Source organism: Gigantopelta aegis, chromosome 1 (assembly GCF_016097555.1).
Source record: "Gigantopelta aegis isolate Gae_Host chromosome 1, Gae_host_genome, whole genome shotgun sequence".
In the NCBI taxonomy this organism is placed as follows: Eukaryota; Metazoa; Mollusca; class Gastropoda; order Neomphalida; family Peltospiridae; genus Gigantopelta; species Gigantopelta aegis.
Genome location: NC_054699.1, coordinates 22,540,676 through 22,554,941, shown reverse-complemented (window position 1 = coordinate 22,554,941; position 14,266 = coordinate 22,540,676). Strand labels below are relative to the sequence as shown.

At 36.5% G+C, this 14,266-nt stretch overlaps 1 protein-coding gene across 1 annotated transcript in view; it reads right to left on the bottom strand.

Annotated features, from left to right (window-relative positions):
• LOC121372242 (collagen alpha-2(IV) chain-like) overlaps positions 1-14,266 on the bottom strand; it is a 115,374-nt gene that overhangs the window by 69,112 nt on the left and 31,996 nt on the right. The window contains exons 3-4 of the mRNA XM_041498536.1: positions 8,510-8,650; positions 6,661-6,795 (exon numbers count right to left, since the gene is read on the bottom strand). Coding sequence (XP_041354470.1) covers positions 6,661-6,795; positions 8,510-8,650 — 276 coding nt within the window. The remainder of the gene's footprint in view (positions 1-6,660; positions 6,796-8,509; positions 8,651-14,266) is intronic.

The window sequence follows — 14,266 nt, the reverse complement described above, 5'->3', positions numbered from 1 at the left end:
TATTTGCAAAAGGAAGGAAGAAATGTTTTATTGAATGACACACTCAACACATTTTACTTATGGATATATAGTGTTGGACATATCGTTAAGGACCACACAGATATTGAGAGGAAACCCACTGTCACCACTTCATGGGATACTCTTTTAGATTAGCAGCAAGGGATCTTTTGTATGCATCATCCCATAGACAGGATAGTACATACCATGGCCTTTAGTTGTGGAGCACTGGTTGTAACGAGAAATAGCCCATTAGGTCCACCAACAGGGATCGATCCTTGACCAACCGCACATCAGGCGAGTACTTTACTACTGTGCCCCCTGTAACAACAGATGTCTAATGGAATTTCCATTTACCAAAAACCCAGTGCTTTCTACCAACTCTGTTCCCAGAAACAATGTTGAGGTTGAAAATAATAGCAGTGTTCACATGGCTAGGAATGCTCTCAGTTACACAGACAACCACAAGGAAAACCTGTCTGATACAGATCACACAGAAATGATGGCTCCTCACCAAATTGTGAGAATATGAATCCTGCCACTTGTTGCCAAAAAGGAAAATTAGCACAATATTTACACTGGTGAGGAATATGTGTATCATACACATAGATGTATGATATAGATGCATATTATACTTCAGTATCATACATGTATGTAAAGGTATGAAAGAATTGATTAGAAAGATAATAATATTCATAGGATAGATGGAAGTATGGAAAGATGGTTAGGTTGATTGACAGGTTGATGGATGGATGGACTGAAGCAAGGCTGTTGAAAGGATGGATGAATGAATTGATGATGGATGAATGGATTGATGATGGATGAATGGATTGATGATGGATGAATGGATTGATGATGGATGAATGGATTGATGGATGGATTGATGATGGATGAATGGATGGATGGATGGATGGATGGATGGACGGACGGATGGATGGACTGACGGACTGACGGACTGACTGACTGACTGACTGACTGACTGACTGACTGACTGACTGACTGACTGACTGACTGATGGATTGATGGATGGATGTGTGGACAGATGAATGAGCAGATGGATGTAAAGAAAGGACATATGGATGAATGGTCAGATGGATGGATGGATGGATGGATTGCTAAGTGGATGGATGGATAGGTTGATGACCGGCTGTTAGATTGATAGAAATGGACAGACAGACAAACAGACAGACAGGCAGATGGATGCATGGATGGATGATGCACTGACAGAGTGTTCCTTTCCAATTCCAACTTCAAGGTCAGGTAACCTGCCTATATGTATGAAAGTAACATAGCCAGTTTTCTTTTCTGTATGACATATCGGGAAAACAAACAGCAAACAGTGGTCTGAGACCAGATGTGAAAGCCACCAAGGCCTGCAACCAGACCTCCACAAAATGAATGCTCTCTGATGAGATTGCCAGGAAGAATAAATCAGGAGCTCCCATCAGAGAGAAACATGTTGTTCTTTCAGTAGCCGTGACCCATAAGACAGGGTGTGTCTCTCAGATCAATAAGATTAAAGCACTTGCAATTCTAACTGTGGCATATTTTAACACTGGGAATTCTGACTGTAGCAGATTTTAACACTGGGAATTCTAACTGTAAAAGATTTAACACTGAAAATTTTAAGTAACAGATTTTAACACTGGGGATTCTGACTGTAGCAGATTTTAACACTGGGGATTCTGACTGTAGCAGTTTTTAACACTGGGAATTCTAATTGTAACATGTTAACACTGGAAATTCTAACTGTAACATATTTTAACACTGGTAATTTTAACTGTAACAGATTTTAACACTTGAAATTTTAAAGGGACATTCTTGAGTTTGTTGCATTGTAAAATGTTTCCGACTAATAAAATAGTTCTATGATTAAACTTACATATTAAATATATTTTCTTGTTTAGAATAACAGTGTCTGTATTTCTTAAGGTGTTTCTGGTTATCTTAATATTTGTAAGTAGTCGAAACTGGATTTTGTCTTCAAATAATTTCGTACATGTATATGAAAAAAACATATTTTAGGAAATAAAATGAAATTTAACCTAGTACAAATATTAGAACAACCAGAAACACGTTTAATATACAGCCACTAATATTTTATGTATGATAATATATTTGATATGTAATTACAATCGTTAAAAAGTCTATGTTAGTTGATAACATCTTAAAAATTGCAGCGTACTCAGGAATGTCCCTTTAACTTAGAACAGATTTTAACACTGGTAATTTTAACTTTAGCAGATTTTATCACTAGGAATTCTAACTGTGACATTTTTAACACTGGGAATTCTAACTGGTAATGATTTTAACACTGGGAATTCTAATCTGGAATATCTTAAGTGGTTCCTCATAATCTAAGGCAATAGGCAGCAATGAATCACTCAGGTTTTTTGGTGTTTTTTTCAGGTCAAGGTCTGTTTAATGATATTATGGCACATTCTATTTATAATAGCTTGTGTTTTGTGGCTATTGTTACTAAAAAACCCCAAAAAACATAATATTGTCCTTGTTCATACAAAGTCATATATTAATAATACCATAATCACTTCATTAAAAATAAATAATTACATTGTATTGACAAACATGTACTGGAATGGAAAAAAAGACTAAAAATTCTTTCTAAATTTTGTGAGTGTGATTATTTTTGGTAGTTCACTATTGACCTATTTACCTCATTTTGTAAGAGCAGCCCAGGATGGTACTGGTTGCCATGGGAACAAGGAATCTAATCAGTGTTTACTTGTGGTAATATTTAGAGCTGACTGGTTACTTGTGAGCTGTGAATGTTATCTCAGGTTGACTGATGGTTTGGTTCTCTGTGTGAGCTTGTCATAGAGAATTGTGTTTATGTTGAAATCCTAGATAACCTCAATAACATGAAGTTAGATGGAAGAGATGGGGTGTGTGTGTGTGTGTGTGTGTGTGTGTGTGTGTGTGGACCCTTCCACATGGCATAACATTACACAAACAGACATCTTCAGAATTAACAGTGTCATTATATTACAAAGAACAAATATTTACAATGATGTATACCATGTCATAACAAGGTCTTTGAAAATTGCAAGAACAATCATTTTGTTCACGCACTGCTCACATAATGATAAATGGTTTGTGCAAATTGTCGATTTCCAAAAGCCTTTAACAATTCACATTATATTGCAAAAGTACACAAACTGAAATTATCATAACAAACACCATTACTGAACATTGTACTCAAACTGAAATTATCATGATAACATTAAGTGAAACTGTAATTCATGGGCACTGGTTGGGAAGGGGAAAAAAAGCTCAAATCCATTAAAGGTTACCAATTATATGACCTATTCATGCCCGTAAGAATGACATCTGCAGTGGTGGTGGTAATAGTGTTTCAGCACAATCTCTACTGGGGGTCACAGCCTCTAGTGAGGGGGAAACATATTTTTTATCTTTATTTATATTATTACAGGTCCCACTCCCCCCCCCCCCCCCCACTCCCGTTCCTATGGGTATGCCACTGTACCTCATGCGAGTACTTTAACATTGAGCTACAATGCTGTAAAAATAAGATTCCAAATTCACAAAGCTAGCCTTCATTGCAATGTATGCAGATCCCTATAAGACAGGCAGGAAGGAAGGAAATGTTTTATTTAATGATGCACTCAACACATTTTATTTACGGTTATATGGTGTCGAACATATGGTTAAGGACCACACAGATATTGAGAGAGGAAACCCGCTGTCGCCACTTCATGGGCTACTCTTTTCGTTTAGGCAGCAAGGGATCTTTTATATGCACCATCCCACAGACAGGATAGCACATATCATGGCCTTTGATGTACCAGTCATGGTGCACTGGATGGAGCCAGAAATAGCCCAATGGGCTCACTGATGGGGATCGATCCCAGACCGACCGCGCATCATGTGAGCGCTTTACCACTGGGCTACGTCAAGACATCTTGCAAAAGGACTTTAAAGTAACAGATCCTAGTTTTTAAACACTATGGCACATTTTCACTATTGGAATCCCTTTTTGATAACTGAAAGTAAGACATTACATTACTTAGATTTTATTGTTTAGATTTAATCTATTTCCATACATCCAAAGTGATTCTGGTCATCCTGGTGTTTTTAACTGCACAAAATACATTTTTTTACAATTCTAAAAATTCTCATACCTCTGAGAAGTAATGGTTACATGTGGAAACAAAATCTGGTCTATATTTAAGGGTATTTTCCCATTTTAACATCACAGACTCTTCTTTTAGGTTGCATCATGTCAAAGTTTGAGGTGCACCATCAAATATTTACTGAGTAAAAACAGCTGTGGCTGTGTGATCGAAAAGAGTAGCCCATGAAGTGGCAACAGCGGGTTTTCTCTCTCAATATCTGTGTTGTCCTTAACCATATGTCTGACGCCATATAACAGTAAATAAAATGTGTTGAGTGCACCGTTAAATAAAACACTTCTTTCTGTACAAATAAGTACTATAATCCATTGGCAATAAATAAATACACTTTTATTTGTTAAGTTGTTATGCAGTATACACCAGAGGTTGAAACTAATGCAGGGTACCCCCAAAAATGGAACTGTAAATTTCAGCTAAAATGATGGTTGCTAATAAAAACATTAATTAAATCTCTTAAATTGTATGTGACTCCCCATTTTCTTGCAGGTAGATTAGATGTGAGATGCCATATTTTTTATTGGTGTACTGCCTAGGTATGCTGATATGCTTCTTATATCAATTTTATTAGTAAACATTAACATTATCGGCAATAGGAATTGATTTGATTTATTAGAACCTTCACTTTACTGTAACTTTATCCAAATATGTTAAATGTTTCTAGATTAATCAAGACATAGTGTCTATTTTCCCCAAGTTGAAACTAGGATCTGCAACTTTAAAGTACAAATCTTGCATTTTTCAGAGAAATCTTGTCCTGTCTATTTTAAGCAATATCTCCCACTTCCCACTAGGTGTTGAAATGATAATGTTTGTTCTATCTCTGATTCTGGCTAATGTTTCTGTGTTGAAACTCTGCCAGCATCTGGGCAAGTCAGCAGCAACGGTAGACAGACTACCTCAGCATTCCGCACTGTTTGGTCTGTACACCACATTGATAGTATCAGCTTTAATAACAGTCAGTTGTTCATTCCAGTGCACTCAACCTGGATGTAATCAGAAACTGATACATCGTTCCAATCTCACCTGTAGATTAACTCCTCCGATAACTCAAGATATATTTTTGAATGCAACATGCATGAATACATATGTGTCATATGTGTTATATATACCAGGTGGTAGGGAAAAAAAAACCCACCTGAATCTATCTTTAAGACATCATACTGCTGTTATATTTCTTTCAACAGTGGAGAACTAAGCAAATTAATATTATTATAGTCCAGCATTATGGATGGATGGATAGCTGAAGAAATATTTTAAAATGCACAATGCTTGAAAACATATATGTTAAAAATACCAGGTGGTAGTTAAAAAAAAAAGAATCCATCTTAAGACACCATACTGATGTCATACAGTATGGCACTAAGCAAATTAATATTATTAATGGATTATGGATGGATGATGTATAACTCAAGATGTATTTCTGACTTCACAGTGTCTCTTACAAATGGTGGGAAAACCCCCCACTGAATCCATCTTGAAACATCCTACTGCTGTTATCCTTCTGGTTATGTAGTGTAGCAAATTTATATTAATGTTGTCTACCATTCAATTTCTATAAAACAGATCTCTGTAAAGCAAATACATATTTCTTTGTTCAGTGATAATGAATTAAGATAATCTAGCCAGCCAGCCAGCCAGCTTACCAGGTTGATAGATGGTTGGATGGATGGATGGTTGGATGAATGAATGAATGAATGAATGAATGAATGAATGAATAAATGAATAAATGAATGGATGAATGGATGAATGAATGAATGGATGGACTAATTGATGGATGGATGGGTGGATGGATGGGTGGATGGATGGGTGGATGGATATATATAAATGATGGACTGATGGGTAAATGGATGGAAAGATGAATGAATGGATTTATACATGCATCCATCCATCCATCCACTACTTTGGAGTGGTGTGTATATTATGAATAGCAGGTGGTTGATTGATTGGATGAATAATCGATGAATGGATGGATGCATGGATGCATGGATGGATAAATGGGTAGATGGATGGAAGAATGAATGGGTAGATGGATGGATAAATTAATGAATGGATGGAAAATTGGATGGATGGACTGATGGAAGAATGAATGGATGGATGGATGCATGGATGTACGAATGAACAGACATGTGTACTGTAGAGATATATACAGTCTTATTAAAACCAGGTACTCACTCTTGCTCCTTTTGGATGGATGGATGGATTGATGGATGGATGGATAGAAGAATGAATGGATAGATGGATGGATGGAATAATTAATGAATGGATGGAAGACTGGATGGATAGATGAATGGAATGATGGAAGAATTAATGAATGGATGGAAAACTGGATGGATAGATGGATGGAATGATGGAAGAATTAATGATTGGATGGAAAATTGGATGGATGGATGGAATGATGGAAGAATGAATGGATGGATGGATGGATGGATGGACCAATGAACAGACAGGTGTACTATACAGACATTCAGACTTATTAAAACCAGGTACTCACTCGTGCTCCCTTTTCTCCATGCGGTCCGGGTGGTCCATGTTCGCCCTTTAATCCTTTAGGTCCAGGTAATCCCTCGGGTCCAGGAAATCCCTGAGTACCTTGGGGTCCAGCAGGGCCTATCTGACCTGGTGTACCCTGCAATCATATCAACCAATCACTGATCAAGCAAAACAAGCTTTGATGATCCTATATGAACTGATAAGGAAGATATGCCCCAGAAAAGAAATGTTAAAATTAAAGTTTCTTTTGTTTAACAACACCACTAGAGCATATTGATTAATTAATCATCTGCTATTCGACATCAAACATTTGGTAATTCTGATTCATAGAAAACAGAGGAAACTTGCTACGTTTTTCATTAGCAGCAAGGGATCTTTTATATGCACTTTCTTTCACAGACAGAGCAGCACATACCACAGCCTTTGACCTGTGGTAGCGCACTGGTTGGAATGAGAAAAAACTCAATCAAATCAGTTGAATGGATCCACCATGGTGGTTCGATCCTGTGGTGCAAGCACCTCAGGTGAGCACTCAACCAATTGAGCTGGTGGTAATGAACAATGTCTTACTATAATATGATTTGTCAAAGCAGAGAACATTTTGTTCACTATCGCATCACAATTAGCTACTCGTTTCAAAGATTGCTGCAAAATTTTATAACATTAAACACTAGTTGCTAATCAATTCTCAATTGACTAGAAATATTGGTAAAAACGTTTTTGAAAATAAAATGTTTTCAGCAAAGCCACATATATATATATATATATATATATATATTATATATATATATATATATAAATAAACCACACACACAGATTTATCATGACAATATTTTGTTGTTGAAATATGAGGTGAGTATTTTTACTATAAAAATAAGATGTGATTATTAAAACAAGACCAGCCTCAGTGATATCGTGGTTAAGCCATCAGACATAAGGCTGGTAGGTACATTGGTTCGCAACCTCATACCGGTTCCCACCCAGAGCTAGTTTTAATGACTCAAGAGGTATGGTAGGTGCAAGGACACTACATCCTCTTCTCTCTCACTAACAACTAACAATTAACAACTAACCCACTGTCTTGAACAGACAGCCCAGATAGCTGAGGTGTGTGCCAAGGACAGTGTGCTTGAACCTTAATTGGACATAAGCATGAAAATGAATTGAAATGAAATGAAATTACAACAAAGTTAATCTTGGCTTAAAAATTGAAGGGTCATACTTATTCTTAAATTTCAGAGAATGGGGTCATTACAAAAACTGAATCAGAATCCCCAAAGTTGGCGTCTAAATTGTGCAGGTGAATATCTGAAGTCTTCCCCAATAAAATGTAGAAAAATTGCCCCCCACTCCTCATTTTTAGTAAATTGTTTAGACCATTTAAACAAATGTGGCATTTAGAAACTGAAATTCCCCTTTTGTTTTTCCTAATTATAATCATGACTTTAATTTTTTTTTTGAAATTTAGAAAATGTGTTTCTAATTTTCATTATTATTCATACTTACTTAGTACTAACACAACAACAATGCTATACGACCCCGAGTCATAACCTACACTGCAGAAATATCTCCCTTTGCCAGATGTATAACGTACATCTGCGCATGGGCAGACCGTATATCCTATTTTTTTTTTATTCTGCAGTCCTACATTGAATATGTTGAATAATAACTAAAGAATACATAATTGATTTTGTCATAAATGTTATGGGGAGGTTACTCTAACTTGAGACATGAGAGTTACTCACCCTTGAGCCTTTTTCTCCTATGTACCTACATCCACCTGAGGTCAGACAACCAGTATTAAGTATTAAGGGGAGGTTACTCTAACTTGAGACATGAGAGTTACTCACCCTTGAGCCTTTTTCTCCTATACACCTACATCCACCTGAGGTAAGACAGCCAGCTCCGCATCGTATTGAGTCTCGTGGGTCAACCAACACATCGCCACGGCGATCCAACCGTGGGTCTCGAGCAAGGGGAAATAAATCTTGCTGAAAATACAAACAGAACAATTAACACGCCTGCACGGTATACATGTATAAAATAATCATAAATTTTTAAAATAATAAATGGCAAAAGTTTATTTGTTTGTTTTATTTAAGGACACTACCAGATCACATTGATTTATTAATCATCGGCTATTGGATGTCAAACATTTGGAAATGTTGACACATAGTTTTAGACTCTAGAGAGGAAACCTGCTAGAATTTTCTAAGGGATCTTTTATATGCACAATCCCACAGACAGGGTAGCACATACCACAGCCTTTAATATACTAGCCGTGGTGCACTGGCTGGAACAAAAAATTTACAAAAGCAAAATAAAACCCAATAAAAAATGGGTCAGTAGAGAAACAAACAATTTCACTAATTTCACTAACATTTAATTGTTCATATTCAGTCTGAACATTTTTCCTGTTGCTTTCATTACATCTTTTTATTTTACTTCAACAGCACAAAGCATGAACTCAGTCACTGGCATACCTGTTATATTTTTCCTAATGCAGCAAAGGATCTTTTATATGCGGTTTCCAACAGACAGGAAAGCTAAATGATTAATTTAGGTAATTTGGTTCATCAAATTGTGTTTTGTGTCATTTTTACTATTTTGAAAACTGGTTGTCAATATATATGTCTGTACATAGGATTCTGCATTATTTCATATTTGGGTCCAATTTGAATGGAAAGAACTTCAAAAATGGAATAATTTACAAAATTCTGACAATTTAAGAGAGGTTCATTCAAACCCACCTTAACCCCCAACCCCTACCCTCCAGGCATGCTAGTGTGAGTAAGATAAAACAGGAACTAACTTCCGTTATTAAATTCACCAAGAAATGCTCAACTTGAGTTTGGAATTTCCTTGTGAGTCAGTTTAAAATGATCGCTACTGCATTGCAGCCTGACTGACTCACCCAGCCAGTCGTGTATCCGGAGTGCAGATAGGTACATGTACATGTAAGTACAACACAAATGCACATCTCTCTCCACCTTTAAACTACAGTGAAACCCAACAAAACCAGACCCTTAGTAAACCAGAATTCCCTCAAAACCAGACCCTCAGTAAACCGGAATTCCTCAAACCCAGACCCTCAGTAAACCAGAATTCCCTCAAAACCAGACCCTCAGTAAACCAGAATTCCCTCAAAACCAGACCCTCAGTAAACCGGAATTCCCTCAAACCCAGACCCTCAGTAAACCAGAATTCCCTCAAAACCAGATCCTCAGTAAACCAGAATTCCCTCAAAACCAGATCCTCAGTAAACCAGAATTCCCTCAAAACCAGGTCCTCAGTAAACCAGAATTCCCTCAAACCCAGATCCTCAATAAATCAGAATTCCCTCAAAACCAGACCCTCAGTAAACCGGAATTCACTCAAAACCAGATCCTCAATAAATCAGAATTCCCTCAAAACCAGACCCTCAGTAAACCGGAATTCACTCAAAACCAGACCCAAACAGGACATTTTTTACTGTCCCTCTTCAAATATCAGTACAGAAGAGCTTCTCTCAGACTCTGAAACTGGACACCCCTTAAATTGGACTTTTTACATAACTTTGTCCATTAGGTGTCTGATTAAGAGAGGTTTCACTGTATTTGTCACGCAACCTTTCAACTATACTAAGACACAATTTTTTTTTTTACAATTTAGTAAATGTACTGAAATTTAAAAAAACTCTTATTTCATGACTTTCAAAGTGAAATCAGAAACTGGATTTAACTAATGCATCATTTGTCAACATATGTGTATGAGACAGGGGGCAGGCGGAGCAACTGCCCCCCCCCCCCCACCCCCCCTAGTGCTGGAGCAAAACCTCAAATTCGGGCAAAAATGATACAGATATTCAGGCAAAATGTGCTAATTTAAGATGTTTTTACTATGTACGTGTATTTCCATCATTCTATGCTGTAATCCATGCAAAAATGTATAGTGATTCATTTGCAACCCTAATTAGCTGTTTTGTAGTAATGCTAATATGAATAAATGTTGTTATCCAGATTTGGGCATTTTCATTTAATTCAGGTAAAAGCTAGACTCCCCCCAACTCCCCCCCCCCCCTCCCTACAAAAATGGGATCCCATACGCCTATTTTTGTCAGCGTAACAGGAGATTTTCAAAACAAAATGAAAGGCATGACTGTCACGTCACTGAATGTAGTTCAATTTTTTTTAGTTTGTATTTTAAATGGCTAAACTGTTTTGTGTTAGTATATGGGTGTATGATATTACTGGTGTTCTTTCATAGATTGTACATAGATAGGACGATGTCAGGTTAACCTGCAGAATTTGCTGGGTGTTTTTTTTTTAAATAGCAAAACTTAACAGACATTTAAACTAAAGAGGCGGGATCTAATTCCGTAGGGAGAGCATAAGTGCTTGCATCGTAGGGGGGCGGGGCAGAGGGGCGGGACATAGCATAGTGGTAAAACACTCACTTGACATGCGGTTGGTTTAGGATTGATCCCTTGGGCTATTTCTCATTCCAGCCAATGCACCACAACTGGTATATTAAAGGCAGTGGTATGTGCTGTCCTGTCTGTGGGATGGTGCATATAAAAGACCCCTTGCTACTAATGGAAAAATGTTGCGGGTTTCCTCTCTAAGACTTTATGTTAAAATTACCAAAGGTTGGACATCTAATGATTAATAAATAAGTGTCGTTAAACAAAACAAACTTTTTTGCATCCTAGGATAAAACCACTTCAGTGGACCCACTTTCTAGCTGAGTTTCCCCCATCCCAGCCAGTGCACCACTGGTATATCAAAGACCGTGGTATGTGATGTCCTGTCTATGGGAAAGTGCATATATAAAAGATCCCTTGCTGCTAGCAGCAGCAAAATACTGCGGGTTTCATCTAAGACTATGAGTAAAAAATTACCAAATGTTTGACATAAAATAGTCGATTATTAATAAATTAGTTGTGGGGTACTGGTTTGGACTTGCTTTAGGAGCTTGGGTCACAGGAGTGAACTTGCATGGAGGACCCATTTTTTACTAGATGTTTTCCCAGCCTAACCAAAGGCTCATGATTGGTATCTCATATAGGCCATGTTGTGTGTTATCTTATCTGTGGGAACGTGCATATAAAAGATCCCGTGCTACCAATAGAAAAATGCAACAGGTTTCCTTTGACGACTTCAGAACCATCAAATGTTTCATCCAGTAGCTGATGTTCAATGTTCTCTAGTGTGCCATTAAACAAATTATTTTTTTCTGGTTGGGAGAGTAAAAGTTTTAATAAACTGGAGCAATAGATTTTTTAAATATTTGTTTTCGCAGACAGTAACAAATATACAGTGAAACCCCTCTAAACCAGACACTCACAGGATCAAGTAAAATATCCAGTTTTAAGAGGTATGAGGTTTACAGAGGTTTTGTTCTCTACTGATATTTAGAAAAGGACCATGAAAAACGTCCAGTATTGGGGGTAAATCTGGTTTAGATAGGGTCTGTTTTTGACAGGTTTTACTGTACCATAGTCATTAATGTACCAGTCATAGGACATCGGTTGGGATGGGGGAAAAAAATGATAGATCCATTGACATCAATCGATGCTATGACCCTTCACTCCTCAGGTGAGTGCTCTACCACTGATCTGCAACCTATGATTCTATGATAAATAAGTTATACAAATATTTGGTTCCTCTGATGGTGTACCTGTCATAACAAGAATTCTGTGGAATTATCTATCTTGCTTATCATAAAACGTTTTGGTGTACATACTGTGATGAACATCCATAGGTGCAACTATAAACCAAGTTTCAGTGAGCTAGGACTTAAAAGTTTGTTAGAAACTGATCTAAATGCTAAACACTAATGCAAAATGAATGCAGTAGTTGATGCTGTCGTCACTATCAAAAATAAAACCCAAACCTGTATCTCGTTATTTTTATTTAGTAAAGGTGAAACAAAAATGATGATTAATCAATGAGCAGTATAGTTATGAATATGCTAGTGGGGTACATAATATAGTCTGGTACATATAGAGATTATTATACGAGTTTGTGTGTCATACTGATTTTACGAAATGAATGTCAGGATTATTGTATTACCCGAGCGAGAGCGAGAGTAATACATAGAAATTATTATACGAGCATCTGTCATACTGATTTTATGAAATGAATGTCAGGATTCTTATATTGCCCGAGTGAGAACGAGAGTAATACATAGAGATTATTATACGAGCGTGTGTGTCATACTGATTTTATGAAACAAATGTCAGGATTATTGTATTACCTGAGCGAGAGTAATATATAGAGATTATTATATGAGCGTGTGTGTCATATTGACTTTATGAAATGAATGTTAGGATTAATGTATTACCCAAGTGAGAGTAATACATAGAGATTATTATATGAGCGTGTGTCGTACTGATTTTATGAAACAAATGTCAGGATTAATGTATTACCTGAGCGACAGTAATATATAGAGATTATTATATGAGCGTGTGTGTCATATTGACTTTATGAAATGAATGTTAGGATTAATGTATTACCCAAGTGAGAGTAATACATAGAGATTATTATATGAGCGTGTGTGTCATACTGACTTTACGAAATGAATGTTAGGATTAATGTATTACCCAAGTGAGAGTAATACATAGAGATTATTATATGAGCGTGTGTGTCATACTGACTTTATGAAATGAATGTTAGGATTAATGTATTACCCAAGTGAGAGTAATACATAGAGATTATTATATGAGCGTGTGTGTCATACTGACTTTACGAAATGAATGTTAGGATTAATGTATTACCCAAGTGAGAGTAATACATAGAGATTATTATATGAGCGTGTGTGTCATACTGACTTTACGAAATGAGTGTCAGGATTATTGTATTACCCAAGTGAGAGTGAGGGTAATACATGAATCCTGACACGAGTTTCGTAAAATCAGTACGATTCACACGCGAGTAATAATTTCTTTATTATCCACATTATTCAAAATATTATTTTCATAAATAGCAAGCTAGGACCATGTCAAAACGTTTTAAACATAACTAAAAAGAGAAGACAAAATGATGTCATTTTCCGAAATAACGTCATTTTGAAAAGTGTTTACACTGGGGAAACCGCATTACGTTATGACTTTGCTTCACAAAAAGTTACGTCATCCATTGTGCAGGTTAAATCATTATAACATACGTGGGTCATACTGGTTATATTTCCCTGAATATCTTGAACAGTGTGGATAATAAAATATAGTCTGGCAAACAGCTGACTACCTGAATGAATGACAGCTTCATAGGTCCCTGGATGTTTGATTTTAATCTTAAAAACATATTAAAAAAAAAAACACTGCTAGAAACTATTTTAGGAATGAAATCTTATCTGAAATTCATTCAACCAAAAATAATTTCTTGAATGTTTAAAAAAGTAAAAACCCTGCAGGAAACGGTTTTGACATCAAACTGGTTAAACGAGATTTAGTGCCTGCTATTTCTTGGATCTTTAAATAAGAAGCACCCATTAGCCACCATTATGACCTCAAATTGGTTCAACCATAACCAGTGCCCATTATTTTTGAATCTTTAAATAAGAAACACCCACTATACATTACTTTGACCTCAAATTAATTCAACCATGACTAACGCCTGTTGTTCTTG